Source organism: Galeopterus variegatus, unplaced genomic scaffold, assembly GCF_000696425.1.
Source record: "Galeopterus variegatus unplaced genomic scaffold, G_variegatus-3.0.2 Scaffold179, whole genome shotgun sequence".
NCBI lineage: Eukaryota > Metazoa > Chordata > Mammalia > Dermoptera > Cynocephalidae > Galeopterus > Galeopterus variegatus.
In genome coordinates this window covers 592120-616443 of record NW_007726290.1, presented here as the reverse complement: position 1 = coordinate 616443, position 24324 = coordinate 592120, and the positions used below count along the sequence as shown (strand labels likewise).

The following is a 24324-nucleotide window of genomic DNA, read 5'->3' as shown; positions in this document are numbered from 1 at the left end:
TATTAAACCCAGTGTCCTAATGCCCTACCAGCGCAGACATTCTCAGAGTACTTGGTAAATGGGTTTGTTGTCTCATTTCCAGAGTTTCACTGGACTCGCAGCATTAAAAAATGAGAACATTGTAATAATCATAATCATTAAAGAGGTCCACTTCCTATGAGGCAAGCTCTACATTACCCAGCTCTGTCTACTTCCCTCTGGCATTTGCCTACCAGTTCTTCCCAGGGAACGTAAACGCATCCACTGATGAAAGCCAAATGCAGCAGCTTCCTCCTTTTACTTGAGCAAGTCTGACACATTCTTACATCTTTGTTCTGGCCTTTTTCTGGACTTGGGTCAAAACATCTCTTCTAATCCTCTCCCCACAAACCACTGGTTCTGTTAAGAATTTGGATTTTAGCCCAGCATATGCCAAATATAAATATGAGGCTGAGTGGGATCAAAAAGAGCCCATGTCCCTCCAAGTTCTCACCCAAAGGCAGGCCCTGCTTGTCTTTGAATGCTTCAAGGTATGGATGAAGTTCAGGAGGAGGATGTCTCTGGATTTGGCTAAGAACTCAGTAAGATTGTTGGGCATCAACTCCTGGCTTTCCCATGTACTTGCCGTGTGCTGTTAGAAAAGTCACCATGTTGTGAGCCTCAGTTTCCCCAACCGTGGAACAAGGATAGTACTTATCTTGCAGGTATGTTGGGAAGATCAGTTGAGATCACGGAAGATCAGTTATTCAGGGCCTGAAATGCTCCCCAAATATTATTCTTTTCATTATGAGTATTTTACGATTAACAATTACAATAGAGTGACTCGTAAGTAAACAACAGATTTTTGTGTGGTATATCCAGACTCCTTATGAGGACCTGTCCAGTCTTGCCTCAAGCCTCACTGGCGTGCTGTTCTTCTCCTCGCCCATTGCAGTTGCAATAGCTTCCTTTCCTTTCTTCAAACACGCCAACTCCTCGCCCTTCTCAGAATTGTCTGCCCAGGATTCTCCCTTCATTCATCTCTAACTCTTCCCAAGGCTAGCTCGCTCACAGTCTTTCAGTCCTGAGGGTCGCCTGTATAAAGAAGCCTCGCTGTTGACCTTATCTGAGAAGACTCCATTGTTTTTCTCTGTCACTGTACCTGCTTGTCCTTTAATTTCCTTTATTACAATTTTATATTTGTTTATTCATTTATTGCTTGTTACTATTACAAGACTTTAACCTCTAAGTGAGCAGCAATCATATATGTTTTATTCATATATACATATATACGCACACACACACACTTAGTATGCAGTCAATAAATATTTATATTTAAAGGATATTCAATCTTTATTTTAAGAAAAAAGTCCACATATCTCTGATAAAACTGCATGGGATAAAAAACTGCCAGGAACAAAAAATAAATCAAATAAAACCTTGAATTCAAGTATATCAAATAAAACCTTGAATTCACTGCTGTGAATTTATATTCCTTAACCTCTAATTTAGGTCACTGAGTTACACTTTATTCCCAGACCACAGAGTATCATATTCTATGGTCATTGATAACAGAGGTCATGGAAAGGTGCTTTTCCTAAATTGAACATTGACATAAAATGAACTGAGACTGATCTCTTTCAAATGACGATATCCTTTTACATTTATTATGACCAGGAAGGCAAGAAAACATTAGAATGGAAACTTATTCTTTGAGTACTTCAGTGTGCATCCATTACAATATGCATTTCCAAGCAATCTCTGCTAAGGAAGCTCTCGGTCAGTCTCTTGGGCATCACTTTTGGCTTCCCATAGGGAAATTGTGCTGGTGTGTGCCTCCAGACCCGGGGCCATCAGGGAAATGAATGAAGGCTGGACTCCCTTCTTCCCTTGGGCTCCTCTGCTCTGCAGACACACAGTTAAGCTGTCACAGAGTTAGTGCCTTGGCTGCTGCTAATCACATTCCTCAGAGACCATGTTATTCCATTAGATATCAATTCAATGCCACACATAGTTATTGAGGTCTCACATGTGCCAGTAGGTTTCCCAGAAGGATTTCACCACTTTCTTCTATAGTCAAGGGAGCAAGATACAGATAAAGTCACTTTACTTTGTAGCATCTTACACCTTTTCAGCTAAGTGATTTTCATTCAAGTTAGCTTCCTTCTAAGAAGCAGGCTAGCTCAAAAAATCCAGATCCTATATTTTCTTAATAGATTCAGCTTTGGTGCACATGTGAATAAACTAAAAGGAATTAGATACTGACACAATTCTAGAGGAAGTGATTTATGGTAAGTCCTGGAGGACATTGGAAGGTGTGGAATCAGGAACCTAAGTGGTGGGTTAGAAATGGAAAGTGCCTTGGAAATAGTAGTTGCCTCCAAAGTAACTGTGAATGAATGTAATCAATAGATCTCAGAAGGAGTCATTTATAGTTTGCCACAAGCTGTGGCACCATATGTGCTTCTCTGTAAGAGTGAAGTTTCTTAGCCTGAGGTCCTCAGATCTCTGAGTTGGTCTATCAGACAGCCCTGAGGGGTCTCTGAATCCACCAAGTCAGTATGACAATTTTTAAATATATGTACAGATAAAATTTTTTCTATGGAGTAAGTCCATACCTTTCAGAAGTTTCTCAAATGACAAACTGAGGTAAAACAGAGGTCCATAGATATTCCTCATGTCATCCCACCAGAGCTTTCCTAGATGACCACTGTCACATTTTCCCCCAAATGATTTCATTTTATTCCAAGATGAACTCAAACCTTGAGATGTTGTCATTCAATTACTGAAATTTTAATTTACAGACACTCCCACAGTATGGGGGATGCAGGAATGACCAAAGAATGGCCCACAATCTCAAAGGACTTCCAACCAAGCAAGGGAAATAATGTAATGGCATCATACCATTTTATAATTCTTAATTGTTTCATTTTTGCTTAATTTCTTTCCACATCTTCAGTCAGTATTCCAACTTTTTCCCCTAGTTCCTCAAATTCCTAATCTCCTTTTTCATCGCCATTACTTATTTGATCTCACTTGTTACTAAAGAAGATTAAGATCTTTCCACAAAGAACGCTCAATTTCCCTCCTTTCCAACTCAGCATAACTCCCAAGAACTCTATCCAGTGCCTCCTTCTTGTCTCGTAGAGGAATAATCATCCTTCATATTCATTATACACACATTTTTGAGCAACTGCTATTTGCAAGACATTTTACACTTATGTTTCTATCCAACATCTTTTGATTTTCTACAGCTCATGCAAATCCTTTCTTTTAGAATTATGTTACGATTTTTTGCATAATTGTCTTTGGTTCCATAAACAAATAAGATGATTCTGACAGCATTTTTTTTTCCTTTTTGTCTTTTTTACTGGCCGGTAACGGGATCACAACCCTCAGTGTTGCGCCCGCGCCACGCTTAGCCAGTGAGCGGGAACCGGTCACCACATGGGATCCGAACCCTCGGCGGGAGCGCTGATGCGCTCCCAAGCAGCACTGCCGCGCTCCCAAGCAGCACACTCTCCAGTGCGCCACTGGGACGGCCCCTGATAGCATTTTAACCTTGGTAGATGTGTCTTGAAAGTGGCACAAGTTTAATTTGGGAGACAGAAACTACAGTTTTTAGAAATGGTCACTCTGTCTTTTGGTTATAGAATTACTAGGTAGCTACATGCTTGCAGTATCTTAGGCAGTGCTGAAATTGATGGATAATATTTATGTCTGTGCTTATCAGTATGGTCTACATGAATTCCACTTATCATTAGTGCTCAGAAAATAAAACCAATATATTAAACATTAAGTAATTTAATATATTTTATTACCTCTTAGATTTAATCATTTGAAAGACCATTATTGAAAGACGGTGGGGATTTTCATCTTATTGCCTAGTAAATTGTATCCTTTATAAGGAATGTATAGCCCTCTAAGCTATAGTGATCTTTCATCTCATTAAAACATAATGAGGAAAGGCTGCTGTCTCCTAATGAGGCAGAACTAAATAGGTCCTTAGAGCAATCAGTAAAGATTAAGAATGAAAATTTGTGTAAAAGAAAAGAGAATATGTTTTCTTCTAAGTCCTGCAGTATTATAATGGAACAGAGTAAGATTTTCTTATTTTAAAAGTTAAAGACTTCTGTAATGAGAACTACAAACCACTTCTGAAAGAAATTAAGGAAGACACAGAAAGATGGATAGATGTTCCATGCTCTTGGATTGGAATTAGCATTGTGAAAATGTCTATACTACCCAAAGCGATCTACAGATTCAATGGAATCCCCATCAAAATACCAATGACATTCTTCACAGAAATGGAAAAAACAATCTTACCTTTTGTATGGAAAAACAAATGACCCTGAATAGCTAAAGCAACCCTGAGCAAAAAATAAATAAATAAAGTTGGAGGCATAACACTATCTAACTTCTAATTATACTACAAAGCTATTGTAACCAAAACAGCATGGTACTGGTATAAAAATAGACATTCATACCAGCGGAGCAGAATTGAAAACACAGAAATCACCTCTCAGGCTTATAGCCATCTGATATTGGACAAAGGCAACAAAAATCTACAATGGGGAAAAGACTGCCTCTTCAACAAGTGGTTCTGGGAAAACTGGATATCCATATGCAGAAGAAAGAAACTAGATAAGCATCTCTCAACATACACTAAAATCAACTCAAAATGGATTAAAGACTTAAATAGAAGACCCAAAACTGTAAAATTACTAAGAGAAAATATAGGTGAAACACTTCAGCAACTAGGTCAGGGCACAGGCTTTATGAACATGAGCCTGAAAGCACAAGCAGCAAAAGAAAAAAATAAACAAATGGAACTATATCAAACTAAAAAGCTTCTGCACAGCAAAGGAAACAATCAACAGAGTGAAATGACAACCTACAGAGTGGGAGAAAATTTTTGATAACTATGCGTCCAACAAGGGATTAATACCCAGAATACACATAGAACTCAAGCAATTATACACTAAAAGAAAACTAACCCAATTAAAAAATGGGCAAAGGAGCTGAATAGACATGTTTCAAAGGAAGACATACAAATGGCCAACAGGTACATGGAAAAATGCTCAACATCACTAGTTAGCAGGGAAATGCAAATTAAAACTACATTGAGATTCCACCTCACCCCAGTTAGATTGGCTATAATCAAAAAGATGGTGGATAACAAATGCTAGTGAGGGTGTGGAGAGAAGGGAATGCTCCTACACTGTTGGTGAGACTGTAAATTAGTACAAACACTATGGAAAACAGTATGGGTTTCTTGAACAACTACAGATAGATCTTCTGTATAATCCAGCAATCCCACTTCTGGGTATATACCCAGAGCAATGGAAATCATCATGTCGAAGGGATACCTGTACTCCCATGTTCATTGCAGCTCTGTTTACAATAGCCAAGAGATGGAACCAACGTAAATGTCCATTGATGGATGATTGGATAAGGAAAGTGTGGTATACATACACAATGGAATATTACTCTGCCATAAACAAGAATGAAATACTCCCATTTGCAACAACATGGAAGAGCCTTGAGAAACTTATGTTGAGTGAAATAAGCAAAGCCCAGAGGGATAAATACCACATGTGTTCACTCATATGTGGGAGCTGAGAGAAAGAAGGAAAGAAAGAAAGACCACGGTAGTGTGTTGGTTTTACAGAGAGAGGGAATATTCCTAGGGCTACAAAGTGGAGTGGGGGTGAAAGGAGAAGGAGGACAGAGGTTGGAGGATAATTGGGTGGGGACATGAGGTACAAAAGTAATTTCTGGTAATGGGTATGCTGCCAGTATGAATCTGGCCCTCACACATGGGTACAAGGGCTGCCAATTTGCTTTGTATCTCATGAATATTCATAATTTTAAAAAATACATTCTAAAAAATAAAAATAATTTTTTTAAAAGTATTCCTCTCAGGAATTTTGATTAAGATTTTTAAAAATATTCTTGCAAGAAAACTGTTTATATATGTTAAATGAAAAAACTATATTGAATTTTGTCAAACTTATACTGAATATAGATTTCTTCATAATAGGATCTCAATTTTTAAAACTTTTAATAATAGAAAACTTCAAACATATATAAAGAAACACAGAATAATATAATAACCTTCTACTTCCTCATTGCCTAGCTCCAACTATAATCAGCTCACAGCCAATGTTTTTCCTTTCATACTCTCATCTTTACACTCCCCAAGCATGTCATTTCTCCTATAAACAAAGTACTATGCATCTTAAAGGCATTTAAAACAAAAATACCATAATATCATATCATATGTAAAAAATTAGCAGCAATTCAATGTCATAAATATCTATATATTTCCAAATGTCTCACTTAATCTCACTATTTTTTTCAATTTTCTTGAATCTAGATAAAAAAATAAATCCACTCATTGTGATTGGTTGATATATCTCTTAAGACCTTTTAATCTATAATCTCTTGTCTCTTTCTCTCCTTCTCCCCACTCCCTTTTTTGGGGAGGAGGTACATTTTGGTAGTTTGCTGTTTTACTTGTATAAATAAAGTGTTTTCCCTTGAAGGGTTTCTCAGGGTCTGGGTTTTAATGATTTCATCCCCGCAGTGTCATTTTACATGTTCATCTTGCTCCTGTATTTTTTGTAAATTGCTAACTGGACATACAGTCTTGCTCAAATTCAGGGTTTGGTTTTCTGTTGTTGTTTTGGGTTTGTTTGTTTTTTTTTTTTTGCCAAGAATACTTCAAACTTGGTGTGTTCTTCCATTCAAGGCACATAATTTCTGGTTATCTCTCGTTTGTGGTATCAGTCATCAGTGCTTAGATTTATTAATTCATGAAGGGTTGTTTCTTAGACAGCTCAGGCTTCTATAACAAAATACCCTAGACTGGGTGGCTTAAATGACAGAAATTTATTTTTAACAGTTCTGGACAATTGGAAGTGTAAATTCAAGGAGGTGGCAAGGCAGGTATCATTCTGAGGCCTCTTCTCTTGGCTTGCAAATGGCTGCCATCTCACTGTGTGCTCACATGGCCTTTCCTTGGTGTGTGCACTTGTAGAGAAAGAGAGAGAGCTGGTGTCTCTTCTTATAAGGACTAGGAATCAGGGTCCCACCCCTATGACCTCATTTAATCTTACTTACTTCCTTAGAGGCCCCATCTTCAAATACAGACACACTGGGTGTTAGGGCTTCAGAATATGAATTGGGGTGGGGGAACACAAATATTCAATCTATAGCAAGTTGCAAAATGGTGATACTCTAATTCTATCATCCCTTCTTCATTATTAGCTGAATACTTTTATAAAGATTACTTCCTCTTTTTACTCTTTGGTCGCCTACTGGTAGCACTCTTAAAGGAAAGGCAAGATAAATGATTGATTCTTTTCTTTTACTTACCAGTTTTTAAACTAATGAGTTTGTTCACTAATATCGTCTAACAGTGACCAATTATATTTTTGTGTTTAGTTTTTCCTTCTAGTATAGTTGTGAACTCATGGATTTAAACTATCGTTCTCTATTTGTGTGGCCTTAGACGAATCACTTAATCCCTCTAAGCCATGGTTTATCTAGCTCTGAAATGGGGATAATGTTGGTACCTACCCTACTGTTATGACATTTCAATGAGATAATGTCTGTAAAGCACCCAGTGCATTTCTGGATACAAATAGAAGCTCACTAAGTAGCAGCAGCAATTCTGGTTATTGTTATTATGATTATAATTATAATCAGAAAATACTACTTAAGAATATACTTCAAACTGTTCCTCTAGAACTTCTGCAGCAGTATTTTGAAATTTCTCACGTGCTACCTTTCAGCTGCCTATTTTAGGTTTATTTCTTTTCCATTATGCAATCAAAATAATACATCGTAGCAAGTTTCCTTGCTAGAGAGGGGATTTAATGACCGTGAATCATGTCTCAGAGGTTCAGACACTGATTTCCAAGTCAGAAATCAGAATGGTCAGAACTACTCTATGAGTGTCTTGTAGTATGAGCAGCTATAGAGGTGAGACTTGCCAGTGAAGTGTTCAAAGGACTCAGAATGTAAAAAGGCCTTCAAATTTCTATACACAATTATTTGCATGTTTCAAAATTCTTCTGATAATAAGTAGTTCTATGACTAATTCTGGATTGCTACGTTTTAGCTCATGAGCTTAAATATGGTGACTGTTTCTACTCGTGGCCTATAGTTGGTAAACCCTGGAATTTATTTAATATAGCCATAAATCACAAAAAAAATTGCAAAAAAAAATCATCTCCTATTCTGTTAATGGAACACTGTGCTTGTCTTTTATTAAGATGAAGCTGAATTAAAAGAAAAAAAAGGAGGGCGGATGAGAGAGACTTCTCTGCTTAATGACTTGCTGGCTAGTGAAAAGACATTAATTGAATGCAGCCAATTGGTTATGGATCAATATTTTTTCCAAAATAACCCTATGGTATTCTAAATTGCTTTATGGATATAAATACAACTCTAGTTGGTGAAATATTTAAATGTTAAAGAAGACATGCAAAATACACTGAATTCAACCAGAATTGAATCCCAACAGGAATTTTATTTTCTAGTAAGAGAACACTGAGCATGGTATTCTGAAGCCTACTCTAAAAAATAAACGGAGGGGAGAGTTGAGGGTTGTGACTTATTTTTAATTTTAAAAATTTAATTATTATGCATTATTATGAAAGCATAGCTTCTGGCAAGGAATAGTTCACACCAGCATATTCAATGATTATTATTGAACTGCAGAGCAGTGACTGTGCACCTTGAGCTTATCCTGCTCTAATTTTCTTATCAAGCAGAAGCATGCAGTTAAGATATCTAGCATCAATTATTTTCTCCAATGAGCTAAGATGTAGTTATGGTAGGTAAGAAAATTCAGTTAGTCCATGCCACAAGTTTACCCAGGAAAAATGTCAAGTTCAAAAACACTAACATAGGCAATAAATTAATTCACAAGTCTCCCTCTAATCAGATGTCAGAGAAATGATGTCAGCTCTAAGGGAGAAGCTCTGTTGAATTTTTATTTTTTTATTTTTATTTTTTTTCCTTTTTGTCTTTTTTTGTGTCCGGCAATGGACTGCAACCCTCAGTGTCGCGCCCGCACCTCGCTCAGCCAGTGAGCGGGAACCGGTCTGTATGTGGGATCTGAACCCTCGGCGGGAGCGCCGCCGCACTCCTAAGCGGCGCACTGTAGCAGTACGCCACCAGGCTGGCCCTGAATTTTTATTTTATCTTGTTATTCCATTATGATAGATAGGAGAGAAATGGAGTTGATTCCTTTGAAAGCAATTATCCTTCTGAAAGCTGATGAAAGATAAGTTGCACTTTTTTTTTTCCTTTTTGTCTTTTTTACTGACTGGTAATGGGATCGCAACCCTCGGTGTCGCACCCGTACCGGGGACCAGCAACGGGATCGCAACCCTCGGTGTTGCGCCCGCACCGCACTCAGCCAGTGAGCGGGAACCGGTCTCTACATGGGATCCGAACCCTCGGCGGGAGCGCCACCACACTCCCAAGCGGCGCACTCTCCATTGCGCCACCGGGCCGGCCCTAAGTTGCACTTTTTACTCAACTAATAATTGGTGCTGTACTTGAGCCATATATTCCCACGGTGTATTTTACTTTGATTCTGAAGAGTGACTTTGCGAAAATATTTTATTAAATAATCAGATCAAAAATGTTCTTTCAGTGATAGTCTCTGTAAATACAAATAATTTGAAAGTACTGCTGAGGTAATTCCAAAAGGGAGTGGGTTTCTTTAACTTTATATTTTTTCATCCAAATGAAAATTAAAAACAGCACTGCCGTCTAATGACAGATATGAATTTACTTTGTTCATGTTACCCACAGGATGTCTAAATTTGCAATTTTAAATTTTTTTAGTTGCAAAAGTTATTTACATTTATTGGAAGAAATTTAGATAATACAAAAACAGCTAGAAACTAAGATTCTGACTCCAAATTCCAATCTCAATGGTAACAAATTTAGTGCTCTCTCTCCAGACCTTTTCAACGTCTTTAAAAAATGTATATATGTATAAAGTTTTCCTTTCACAAAAATGCAATACATGTATGTTATACGTGGCAATTTATTTTTTTATTTACTTTACAAAAGATTATAAACAACTTTTGACCTTCTATACTGCTATTTATTCATTTTAACCATTGCATAAGATTCCATTGGTTGAATGCCTCATAATTTATTTAACTATCTACTTTTTTTTTACAGGCATGAAGATTGTTTCCAAATTATTTTTACTATTTCAGCCATGTGTTTTATTTTAAAGATTTGTGTCAGGCTTTATGTGGGATAATAAAATTCAAGTGGAAAATTAAATTTCAATTCATGGGCAAAAGTTAAAACTAGCAAATTGGATACAGAGACAGGACTCTCTAGGCACTCGCTAGGGAAAGGGAAGTGACCAGATGCTGAATGGGCTTGACCATGCTGTCTTGCCTTTATCAAATGCCTAGGAAGCTTGTTTTACTTCTGCCGTCTTTCCCCCATCTGTTCTGTGGCAGAAAATGGAGACTGACTAATTCAACAGTCATTCCCAACCCTTGGCCCCATACCTACTTCTTCTGTGGAGTTCAGGAAATCCGAATATTCACTTCCTAGCTCCAATGCAGCTAAAGATGTCAATGGACACAGCAGCTATTTTGTGATCATGAGGCAAAGACCATAAGAACCAAAGAAATGTTGGCCCAGACATCATGAATACCAGCAGCCACCTAATTCTAGAATTTATGATATGCGTGAAAAGCAAACCCCTATTTGTTTAAGCCACTACAGGTAATGCTTTCTGTTATCTTCAGCAAAATACTTTGCTAACTGATCTAATTCCTAGCCTGCAAGTACAAGAAAATGAAAACAGAAATTCCTTTTGCCATGTGAGTAATTTGGAGTTCTTCTTCTGCAGGGCCTGATCAGAATTCTTCAGTTGATGGTGTGAAGTACCAATTCTGTAAGGCTGCTTATACCTGGGAAGATTTCACACAAATCAAAAAGCAGCAACAAGGGCACAGTGTCCCATTTTTAAGTAGCATGAAATGGAATACAGCATGGAAGATATTGGAGCCATTTAAGAACACAGAGAGTTATATGCAGGAAAAAACAAAGCTCTATGGGGAGAAAGATTTTTAACAATAGTTTTCAGTGCCTGCAAATAAAACAAAATTTTACTGTCTTCCAGGGACAATTTTCAGTTTTTATCTTCATATGACGGCCCCATCCAAGGTTTTATGGGTTGTTCACAAAAACTTTTGGGGTCAAAGTTTTGTATACCTGTTGTAGTAACCATAAGTTAATGGCTAAGAAGACTCTCAGTCAATTTCCTTAAAAAGAAAAAATCCTATTATCATTTGGAGAAGAAAAACTAAAAGAAAGAAGAATTAGAGAAAGATTAGTGGGAACAGAACATTACATTTTAGAGGGGTTTTTCAGTCTACTGGCAGCTTCCAGTCAATCAAAAGCTCTTTCTGCCCTGGGAAACATCCTGACAGTGTGTATTCCTGGCTTTTTCAGGGCTACTGTTGAGGGGATCAGCTCCTACAAACAACTGTGTTCCCAGAAATGCTCTTAGAGGTGCTGAGGACAGATGGCTCATCAGCCCAAGACAGACTATAAAAGGAGGAAGGGCAAGAGGGGTACATTGGGGTGTAAAGGGGTGCATTTGGGTCTCTCTCACCTATAAGCTGTTGAATAATGGAGCAGCATGAAAATGAGAATCCCAGCACCCCGGCTGTGGGTGGCTGGCAGTGACAGGGAGGGACTTGTCAAGTGTAATCAGCATATAACCTACTCACATCAGGCTTTCCAAATATGCCTGTCATGCCAGACTCTACTCCCTTCCCCTGATGGCCTGTGATGCTGCAGAGTGCAGGCTTGTGTTGCTGGGCAGAATCTGTGAGCTACCCTGGCATCAGTCTGGAGGATCAGGGCTTTGTCTCACAGAGGCTTCATTTAGCTTTCACTTGGCTTTCTGAATATCAATGTGACAAAGAAAGCCTTAATTAGAAAGCCCATAATTTATATTTCTGTACATAGTAGTCTTTCCAGAGAGTGCTCCAGCTGACAGAGACCCCTTCACATCCCTGGGAGAGTGGGAAAGAAGGAAGATAAATATAGAGAGAGGCAGATATGAGTTCAAACTATGAATATTTCACTTACCGATAATCCGTGAGACCTCGGTCATGCCACTTAACTTCAGTTCCCTCACCTGTAACATGAGAGACATGTCCCCACTTCAGGGGGTGGTGAGAAGATTAAATAAACCAATGTAAATAATGTACTTACTGAAGAGACTGGCACAGAGAACTAAACATAGTTATTTTATTATTACTATCATCATCGTGATGTTTATTATGGGGTTATTCAGTGCACAAAACCCTGTTTTGGGGCTCTTCATCCTCTCATCTTCTCTTGTCCGTGCATTCCTATATGCACTCACTTGATAAAATTTATGAGCCACCTACGACATGCTGGCACAATGAGGAACACAAAGATTCCTGAGGCACAGTCCTGTTAGCAAATGACCTCCAGTTTGTGTAAGGAAGTAAGACACTTCCTCATCTTCCAGTATCTAGTCTCACCCTCTGCAACCCACACTCTTCACTGTAACCAGTGTGGCCTTTCAGACTGCAAATTTGGTCATGCCCCTCCCCTCCTAAAACCCAGGTTTCTTGTATTGACAAACTATACTTGTAAGGGTCAGATAGTAAATACGTTTGGCTTTGTGGACCATATGTTTCCTGTTGCAAGTACTCAACTCTACCATCATAGTGTGAAGAATTACACATGTGGCTAGATATGTGTATTAGTCCATTTTTGTGTTGCTGTAGTAGAACACCTGAAACTGGGTAATTCATAGAGAAAACAGGTTTATTTGGCTTACGATTCTGGGACAGCTGCATCTGGCATGGGCCTCAGGCTGCTTCTACTCATGGCAGAAAGTGGCAGGCAGCTGGCGGGTACAAGCAGATCACATGGCAAGAGGAAGCAAGAGGGGGGGGTGGAGGTGCCAGGGTCCTTTAAACAACCAGCTTTCATGGGAACTAATAGAGTGAGAACTCACTCACGACCCCCTCCCCCAGGGAGGGCATTAATCTATTCATAAGCGATCCACCGCCCCACCCCCAATACCTGAAGAGCTCCCAATACTGCCATACTGGTGATCAGATTTTGACATGAGCTTTGGGGGAACAACATATCCAAACTTTATCAATATGGGGTATCATCATTTTTAGATCGCTGCTAGACCATAGCTGACACATTTCTGCCTGCGTTTTGAACTGAGTCACTCCCTTCTTCCCACTCTACAACTTATGCTCCAGTCATGCCAACTGCACAGCCCAAATGTGCTTTCCTTGCTCACTTGTACGTTTTTGACTTGCTGCTCTCTCTGCCTAAAATGCTCTTTTTCTCACACTTACCTGCATAAATCAGACATGCTTTCCTGGTTTCTGCTTAGCTGTTCATACCTCCAGACAGCTGTGTCCCCTCCCCGCCTCTGCAAGTATGTATGATAGTTTCCCTAACATGCTTCCATCACTGCCACCAGAGTAAAGCACTGTCACAGTGCCTGTTTATTCACTGGTCTCTATCCCCCCCCCCAACATAGCCAGCTCCCTTTGGGGGGGGCGGTTATGTCTCTTTTTTTATGTTTTTGGTCAGCAGCACTAAGGAGGGCCTACTTCATTCTCAGCACTGTGCAACGTTGTGGAGATTCAACAATAAACAAAAACAAGCCCATCACCCTTCCTCAAGGAAGTGGTAAAACAAGGCATAAGAAGTGAATAACTAATACCAACCAAATACAGATTTTTAAAAAGTCTGCCTGTGCAAAAAAAACCCCACAAAAAACAGAATAATGGGGGTGATGGTGGGGGTGGGATGGGGTGAAGAAGACTCGTTTAGATGATGTAGTCCAAGAAGACTTCCTATTTAAAAAGGAAAAGGAAGGATGAGAGGGAGCCATCCATGAGAGGAAGGAAGTTTTGGGTGAAGGGGACAGAAAGCGTCTGTGGCTGGAAGGAGCTCAGCTTATTTGGAGGCAGCTGGAGAGACTAGAGTGTGGTCAGTCAGAAGCAGAAAAGCATAAGATAAGGGGGTCAGGGAAATACAAGTTCCTTTATTAATGTAGTCCCAGGGCCCACTGCAGTGGCTGAAGCGTAATAGGTGCTCACTCAGTCAGCATTTGATCACTGTTTTAGTTGAATTTCCCAAAAGAAGATCCTGAGACAAGAATTTTGGTTCAAGAAGTTTATTTAGGAGGCAATGGCAGGAAGCACAATGACAGGTGGGGAGTGGGACAGGGAAAAGAAGAAAGCCAACCAAGGGTGTGTTAATGAGTAGGTTGTTTCTGTGATCTACGGGGGCTCACTCCCAATGGGTACCCTCTGAGGAACTGTATCAAATACCCCTCCAAGTTGTCCCACAGAGAGCCAGGAACATGGGGGTTTTTATCCACCAATTTCTATCCCAAATTGATTGGAAGCTGCCAGAGAATTAACTCTTGGGGACTTCTGCCTTCTCCAGCTCCAGTAACAGGCCAAGCACAGTCGTGCTACCTGAGGAAGCTCTCAGCTGTGAGATTCAGGTGTGTGAGGGAGGAAGCCTTCGTGTGCATGAGGACTGTCCCCCTGAAGTTGCAGGTGGCCTCTCAAGTGGGCTAAGGAGATATAGGCAGGCCATCAACAGCTTCTGCTACACTAAGTGAATAAGCAGTTGAGCAGATTAATGAATGGAAGAATGAGTAATCATACCTGATGGAAAAGGAGTGAACCAATGAAAAACCAAAGTGGGTGAAGGTTCTTGTCCCAGGGGAGTCTCTTGGTGGCAATGGCCTGCTGGAGCACAGCTGATTTTGCAGATCTCTTCCCAATCCAAGTGCAGAGGTATTATGTTTGTAGCTTGGAATTGGCCATGGTAAAACTATTACATTATGGAAATAGGCAAATGCTACAAATCACAGCTTTAGCTCCAAGAGAGCTGGTTGTTGGCACACACAGCTTGGTGGTAATGTGAGTACCACTACTTGGTCCAATCTCCCAATTCCTTACCTGCCAGTTTCCTTCCTCTCACTTGTTTCTTCCAAGGCATGCTTTATGCCTGGAATTGTGTACCAGGCCTTGGGAGAAATCTGCTCCCTGACTTCACTGCCAAATCCCTACAAGAGGATCCTCACAAGAGCCATTAATCAGCCTGATTTCCTGTCTTCCTGTCTTTCTACTATGACTTGCAAATAAACAGAAGGATTAATAGCATCTTTCATTGATATTCCTTGTGTGGTTCGATTAGTTCCAAGAAGGCAACTGCTTGCCCTCTTTCCAGGGAAAAACCTTAGAAGTCATTAACTGTGCAAAGGTATCACTCCTGCTGTGGGTGGCTTTGGTTTGTAGATGCTTATAAGCCAGAAAATGCAGGGCAATTCTTCTGTTCTCTTTCACCTGAATGTATTTCTAATCAGATGGCATGCAAGGGGACTCTCTGTTGTCTAATTTTGTTCAAGAGTCGTTTTTTGTTTTTAGGGACAGAGCCATAGATCATCCAAGAAAATAGTGAAATGAGGGTTCATTGTAGATTTATTTTGGCCCCCTGAACTCAAGGGAAGTGAATGATTGGGCCAGTGGTTTGACATGAGGATGGGGTTTCTGTTTTGTTCGAGAAGAATTGGGAGCTTGAGGAAAGATGGGAACAAAGAGGCTTTACAATTCCACTTGAAGGGTAAGTAGATTTTTGCCCCTGGGTTATGCCTTCAATGTCTAGAGAGGTGGGCTAGTACACACATCACCAGAAAGAAGGCATAGAGTTGGTTGAGGGTCGATGTGCAGAGCCCAGAGTTTGGAGAAAATACACACATGTGTACGTGCATACACCTCACCCCCCCCCCAACTTCCCACCCTGCATCTGTACATCTGTCAAGTTGCTTACAGAGTCGGGCTCAGATAAAGAACTTTTTCTTTAGCTCCTCTCTCTCACCTTTTTCCATACCCGCCACAGTGTCCCCTCAGGCTTTTCTTCCTCCTTGGCCTCCCTGGATTCACCTCCAGTTCTCATTCCATCCTGGCTACATAACAGAAAGTTATTCCATCTTTTCCATCTCCTGGAAGCGGATAGTGCCTGTATTAGGAAACGGCCTTAGTCTTGCAAAGCCAAGCATCTATGAGACACACAAACCTTCCTGGTGCTAATATTAATGGCCCCTCAGAACATCAGTTGTCAAGCTAAGAAAGGTTCTGTCTATTTACAATGTCTTCCAAGGTCCTCCTTCTAAATTCCTCCACCCCATCAAGGATAATAGGAAGGAAGGAAAGGAGGAAGGGAAGGAGGGAGGTAAGGGAAATAACCATCTGCTCCAGTAATGAGCTTGCAGGTATGCATTTGTGAGATATTCAGGAGAAACATGGAGAACCTCAGGTCACTAAAGCATCCATGGTGAATTTCTGGGCAAAGGATACTGGACCATTTGACAGTCAACTCCTATTCATATGAACAAAAATTGTTCTTTCTGCAATTCTAGAGCTAGGTAGAAGAACAAGGACTCAGGGAGTCTAGAGTCCAGAATCCTAGTTCTGCTTCCACTCTAGCTAAGTTGAGACAAGGGAATTTCCCTCCAGGCTCAGGTTTCATTAGTGTAGTAGTAACAGTAGTAATTGTAGGAACCACAGTATTAGTGACAGGAAGGAGATGACGAAGACAGAGGAGATAATTTAACATTTACTGACAGCTCTGGGCTTACATGTGTTCTCTCAGTTAATATGCACAACAGTCCTAGGAGGGAAATACAATTACTCTCAACCTCCTTCCATTGGCTCTAGTACTTGTCAAGCTTTTCCTCCCCAAGAACTGTCACACATGCTGTTCCCTCTGACCAGAGCACTTTTCCCTCAACTTTTTACATGGTTTCCTCTTGTTCCTGTTCCAGGTCTTAGCATAAATGTGATGTCCTCAAGCATAACTTCCTGTCTAGAGTAGCTTCCCCTCAAAACATTTAACATAATTTGTAACTATTTTATGTGGATGTTCTTTTTGGTTCTGTCTGTCTCCCCATCCAGCATTAAGCTCCATGACGGGCAGGAACCTTCTTCATCTTTGTCTTTTCTCTGATTTTTAACCTTTCTGTTCCCCGACAGCTGGCATGTAGTAAGTACACCATTAACCATCTGCTGAATGAATCAGTGAGTTAGTCTTGGTCTAGTAGATGTAGAAACTGAGGTTTGCAGAAGTGATGTAATTTGCCCCGTGTTGCAGAGCTAGGGATTGGGCTCAAACTCAGGTCTGCCTAACTCCACAACTGCTGTGCTCCACCTAGGGTGGAGTGCTCGAGCAAAGTACTGGAAGGGAAATCAGTAGGATTTCTGAAGTTTCCTCCACTCTATATTTCTCTACAACACCAAGGGCATCTCAAAAACCCTCCCTCCCCAAAGAGCCTCCGGTCCCCTCTCCTCACTGTGTCTTGATATATGCTAATTACAGGACCCAGCCCCTGGCTGATAAACTCCGAAGGAATTGATTTCACCCTTCCAAATATGGAATCAACCATCCCTGTAACAAGTTATTCACTCAGCAGGATCTGACTCTTCCAGTGTTATACAGACATTATCTGTTTAGTCCTCAACAAACCCATATGAATTTGATATCAGTCACGCAGTATGATTTCCCTTTAATCAGTGAGGACTGCGGGGAAGAGAGAAACTTAACCAGAAAACCCATAGGTATATTTAACTCAAGTACAATGTCTTGTGTTTCCAGAGCTCAATGGAAGCTAAAGGAAAAAATAGTCATATATGTGGTTTCAATAGTCTAATGCCTCTTTTGCATGCATCTAGCATTTTGAACTAGTTAAATACATAATTATTTTTTCATCTTATGTTCATTATATGGAGTGCTTTACTGTATATAAAGCACTTCAATGTAAGATGAAAAGCTAATGTAGTTTCTTTATAGCTACTAAACACTGAAATGAACATTTTTTTAAAGTTTTTAAAAATTTTATTATATTTACTTTTTTCATTGTACATGTTTATGGAGTACAGTTTGTTGTTCAATACATGCATATATTATATAACAATCTAATCAGAATTGTTAGCATATCTATCACCTAAATATTTATCATTTCTTTGTGGTTATAACATTCAAGATCCTCTTTTCTATCTTGAAATGTACAAAGCAATATTTTAGTTATTGTCACCCTAGAACCAGAACTTATTCTTCCTATCTAACAGTAACACTTTGTACCAGTCTACCAACCTTTCTGCAGAGTCAGGGAAAGGGAAGAGAGAGGCAGGGCAAGATTTATTTTGATGCCCTTCTACTCTAAATTGCTACATTTTAATGTCCCAAGGAATTTTTTAAATGCAACTTTTTGAAGCAACTATGCTATTCTGATGTATCTTTAATATAGAATATTAAGCTTTACGTGCACACACACACACACACACACACACCCTCACAACGTTGTTACCATGAGGAAATATGATCACATATGTTAAGTGCTGGGCACAATACCTGGCCCATATGAGGCACTTTGAAATGGCCACAATGGACAACATCTCCCTACATTTGTGTGTACAACTGCTGATTACACACTTAGGACTCTTGCCCCAGAGAAATGCATATGTGTAAATATCACACAAACCTCTGTGTGAATTGGGAGAGGGAGGCACATAAATACATACTCCATCTCATTTAATTATCTCAGTGATTCAGGGAGATATGGGAGATATTCCCATTTTACAGATAAGAAAACTTGGAGACAGAAAGGGCTTTCTTTATAGCCACAGCCCAGGGCTGTGGACCCCATTACACCATACTTTCTTCTGGAAGGAGTTTTATCAAAGATGCTATCTTGACATATCACAAAGGGCTGGGACATCCAGCACTAAATGATGAAACCTAGATTTAAGTACTGAACTATTAAAATATACCTGTTTCCCAATGTTCATTGCAGCACTCTTCACAATAGCCAAAAGCTGGAATCAACCCAAATGTCCATCATCGGATGAGTGGATAAGCAGACACCTGGTACATGTATCTCCTCTGCTCACTGCTCAGACTTCATTTACGAAACTCGGTTCAAAGATAAAGTTCTTAAGAATTCAAGATAGCGACAGCAGAGCATTAAGCCGAGCACAGGTCCCGTGCCTGTGCGTGAAGCTGGCTCCCGTGAGAGGGAGATTTATTTCTCATTTATTCCTTTTATACCTTTTTGTTCTTATACCTTTTTAAAAATTTTTATTTAAAAAAGTAACATGGGCCAGCTTTAAAAATGTTCCAGGTTTTGAGTACTGTTTGCAAAATTCGAATCTGCAGAATTATATCTCAAGAATTTCTAGTCAGGCATCATAAAGGATTTGGCAAATGTTCTTTTGACTATGTAGAGCATGTGGCTAAAAAGAGTTTAAAGGGGTTGGTTTGGTTTTTGGTTAAAGACCAAAGTGGTAATAAGGCAGATGTCTTCTTTCTGTCCCTATAAACCGAGCCAGGCTTCATGCTTTTGGTCCTACAAGAAGCAATGCAAACCATGAAGGCCCTGAGGGGGGGGGGGGAATCATTTCCTCCTGATTCTTCCCAATATGAAGAGCTGCTACGAAGAGAGCATTTGTTCATGAGAAGTAAGCAAATCCACACCATAAGGATAAAGATCAGGTTCCCTTCAGCCCTGGCATTCTACATATCATTTCCAGATTGTGGAGTGGACTGGAATAGCTTCTGAATGCCTTGTCAACTCCTATCAGTTAGGCAAACTAAGATGTAAAGCAAAAAAAGGTGAAAAGTATTAGCTATTCTAGACTGCTTGGATGTTGGTTCATTAGGGCTGACAGTTGTGTGGATTTAGCTAGGGATTAAGTCTAAATTTCCTGTTTTATGGCCAGGAGCATCCACTGTTTACAGCAATAGTCTTCATTAACATTTAGTGAGTGCTTGCACTGTGCCAGAATCTGTTTTAAATGCTTCACAAGTGTTAACACATATTAACACATTTTGCCCTTACTACATCTACTATATCTTTTGGTCAGTTGTTTCCATTTTTAAAACACTGAATTTTTTTTTAGTATGCATCTTTAAACAGCTTTTTTATTATTATTATTGTGAATATTCATGAGATACAGAGCTGATTGTCACCCCTCGTGCCCAAGATGTGAAGGCGAGATGTGTACTGGCAGCATACCCATTACCACAAATTGCGTTTGTACCCCGTGTCCTCCACCCAATTATCCCCAACCTCCCTCCCACTCCCTCTTTGCCCCCAGTCTGCTTTGTAGCCCAAGGAACGTTCTCTCCCTCTGCAAGTCCAACGCACTACTATGGTCTTATATTTAAGTCTTTAATCCATTTTGGTTGATTTTAGTATATGGTAAGAGGTGCATATCTAGTTTCATTCTTCTGTATATGGATATCCAATATTCTAAGCACTACTTGTTGAAGAGGCAGTCTTTTCTCCAATGTAGATTTTTGTTGCCTTTGTCCAATATCAGATGGCTGTAAGCCTGAGGGGTGATTTCTGGGTTCTCTATTCTGCTCCACTGGTCTGAGTGTCTATTTTTATGCCAGTACCATGATGTTTTGGTTACAATAGCTTTGTAGTATAATTTGAAGTCAGATAGTGTTATGTCTCTGGCTTTATTTTAATTTTTTTTTTGCTCAGGATTGCCTTGGCTATTCTCAGCCTTTTGTTGTTCTATATGAAAATTAAGATTGTGTTTTCCATTTCTGTGAAGAATGTCATTGGTATTTTGATGGGGATTCCATTGAATCTGTACATCACTTTGGGTAGTAGAGACATTTTCACAATGTTAATTCTTCCAATCCAAGAGCATGGAACATCTTTCCATCTTTTTGCATCTTCCTTAATTTCTTTCAGAAGTGGTTTGTGGTTCTCATTGTAGAGATCTTTCACCTCCTTGGTTAAATTGATCCCTAGGTATTTTATTTTTTGTGTGACAAGTGTAAATGGGCTTACTTTATTTCTCTTTCTGTTAGTTCATTATTTGAGTACATAAACAAAACACTGATTTTTAAAAACTAATAACTTAAAACTGCCACACACATGAAAATGATCTATAAAACATTGCTTTTCCTGTGAAGGTTTTACATGCTTTGTTATCATTAACCAGTCTCTTGCTATTAAAGTTAAATGGCCAATTGAGACAATTCCAAGGCTGTTCTTACAGTGGCGGATGTTATAGATAATATTCATTCTCCTTTCTGAACTGCCCAGACAGACTTGGTATTTGCCTGCTCCAGCAGCCTTCTTGCCCACAGTAACTCTCTGCATCATATCACAAATAGCAAAATGACCCAGAAGAGTTATTATCAATGCTATTTTATTGATCGGGATACCAAGGCATGGGGAAACTGAGCCACTTTCCCAAGGTCACATTCCAGAGCCCATGTACCTAACCTAACTATAATCCCTCTCACCATGCAAAGTGAGCTAGTGTTCCTAATAGGCACCCCAAATGCTGTAAGAAGCTGGATTCCAAAATTAAAATAAAATAAATTGGAGAATTCCAGCATATGTTAGTGTTAGGTGCATTTGATGCATTTGATTCCTTTGGAAATTAGCAGGAAATTCTTTTGAATGTAACCAAACTTTGAAGTGGACAAAATGTGGCATTTGCTAACTTCCCATCTCAGGCCTTTTCTAGATGCCTCTTCTTTCTAGAAGATTTCCCTGAGTACCTACTTCTAATTTTTGGTGCCTAGTTCCCCACAGATTCACGTTTTACACCAGGATAGACTATGACCTTAAATGGTGACCAGTCAAAACTTTAAATAGCTGACTTAGGAATAGCACCCAACACAGACATATAACCACTAATGGGGATTTGAGGCTGAAATATATTGAAATCTTGCGCTCTGAAATAGCATCTCTTAGATACTCAACTACTCTTCCCCAACCCTTTAGCTCTAGAAGTCTCTGACCATGACTTTTAAAAAAATCAATCTATGTTATTACAAAAGCAAAACATGTTTATTGAAGAAAATGCAGCCAAATGAAAAAAAGGAAACACCTCCAATTCTTCCTACCTGGAGACTTCCATTGTTAACCCATGCATTGCTTTCCGGGTATTTGAGGGATTGCGTCTCTGCCCTATGAGGCATGACAACTCTTTACAGGCTCAAACACAGTTATTGCGTCTTTGTCTTTAATTATTCTCCAAGCAACATTTCTCTAGCTTGACTATTCTTTTAGACACCACCTGCCCAGTCCCCAGCATCATTCTACTGTTCACCCTCCCGCCTGAACCAGATGCAATGCTGCTCTTCATAAGGACCGTACACTAATCCAGACATTAAGCTCCTATTGACACATCTCACTAGGTCAACATCACTCTAACAGCTGCCTGCTCTTCTTTCTTTGTCTTCCACAGCTTTTTGCAATCTTTGCATTTGCAACATGCGGTGGCTATTCCGGAGGCCTGCGGCTGAGTGTGGACTGCGTCAACAAGACCGAAAGTAACCTCAGCATTGACATCGCATTTGCCTACCCGTTCAGGTAGGGAGTGGCAGCTCGTGCTCGCTAGCTTCACAGAGGGGGCACTGTCTTCCTTCTGAGGTTCCTCTCAGAAACGATTCTGCCTGAAGCCACAAAACCCTCAGAGTTCCCACTCATCACCTCACCCTGGGAGGATTTATGAATTGTTCCTTCAAGCCAGAATTGACTCTCCTCCAAAAAAAAAAAAAAGCTACATATGACCCCAGTATGGGGCTATCAATACAGAGACTTTGATTATACAATTCCTTCTTCCTCATCCATTTTCTCCATTCCTAAGTTCTCCCAAATTCTCTATAGAATCGTGTGTCACCTCTAATTTCATATTTACTATGCAATTCTGGCTGATGATGTGTTTAATAATATTAATATCTAATATTGCTTTCATGTGCCAGACACTGCAATTAACTGTTAAATCTCACTAAATCATCACAATGACCCTTTGAGGGGAGTACTATTATCATCACTATTAACAAATGAGGAAACCAAGGCCAGGTATACATTTGCCCACATTCCCTCAGCCAGTGAGTGGCAGAGTCAGGGTTTGGGCCCACCTGGCTTAAGCTCAGAGCTCACATCTCTACTGCTATATTTAAATTGCTTTAAATAACTTTTTCAACCTCTTTATAAATTCAATATGATAGATAATACCTTATTTGTCTCTGTGCCCTGTCTACAATGACAGCTAGATACCTACCAGGGCTTGAACCAAACCTGACATCTTGTGGTTTTGATCCATATGCCTTAAGTGGATTAATTTAATTCAATTTTGAAGTAGTTTATTTCTGTAAAACTCCCAAATACTTGACACCAAATAACTGCTGTGATTTTTTAAAAAACAGCTTTCATCACAATATTTTAGCATTTAATTAATATACTCTTTTGTTCCCTTCAATCTAACAAGCATTTATTGAGTGTGCACCTTGTACAAGGCACAGTGCTGGCTCTGTAATTACAGAGAAAAGTGAATATCAGCCCCTACAAACTTTTTTTAAACAGTCAAGTACAGTGTTTTTCAAAAATCTTTGCCATTGAGTCCTATATAAGCAATGTTACTAAAAAGAGAGAAAAAGTAAAAAGAAGAAAAAGGAGGGAGGGATAGGAAAGGAAGGAAGGGAGATAATTTTAAAATATGAACAAATAAATTCATGAAATACTTCTTAGCACTTTGCTTTTCTAATGCGCACTTTGAAGCAACAAGAGAGACATGATGTTTCCCAAATACATTTGGCCACGAAAACTCTTTTTCCGCTGAATATCTCAAAGGATTTGTTTATCATGGAACACATTCTTAAAATATGGGTCTAGTGAACTTTTTCTAGTCTAAAGCAAAGGTGCCTCAGTTCACAGGGGATGAATCATGGCAAAGTGGCATTTATACCAATATTCTGACTAGCTTTTAAGTATAGAACTGACAAAAGCTGCCAACACCCCTACTTAAGTAGATACTCTCCTAACTAACTAATAAGAGAGTACCAAGCTCGGAAATATTAAACATGTAAGCCCTGGTTATTTGGTAATAAGAGCTGTGCTGTGCTGGTGGAAATGGGCGTGAGCGTGCTTGATACTCCCGAAAGATCTGGATGCACCCCTTGGCTTCTGGTGGAGAGCGGCTGAGCCAATGCATGCTCGCTGATTAACATGTGGGATCTAGGATGGGAGGTAAGAAGTGCCAATGGCCAGGCAGCAGGGCTGGGATGCTTAGTAACTATTCTTCATGAAATTGAAAGGTCTACATTGCTTCTACAGTGATTTCGCACCAGGAGATCTGTTAGGAGGAGGTAACTTCAAGAGCAACAGGTCACTAAACATTGAGCTATTGGAGCACAGGACTCTCAGTCTTTCCCTCAAACTGGAGGAGAACAATAGAGACCTATCTGAAC

General features: G+C 39.7%; 1 protein-coding gene across 1 annotated transcript in view; it reads left to right on the top strand.

Moving 5' to 3' along the window:
• SYNPR (synaptoporin) overlaps positions 1 to 24324 on the top strand; it is a 187354-nt gene that overhangs the window by 19249 nt on the left and 143781 nt on the right. The window contains exon 2 of the mRNA XM_008564018.1: positions 22320 to 22444. Coding sequence (XP_008562240.1) covers positions 22320 to 22444 — 125 coding nt within the window. The remainder of the gene's footprint in view (positions 1 to 22319; positions 22445 to 24324) is intronic.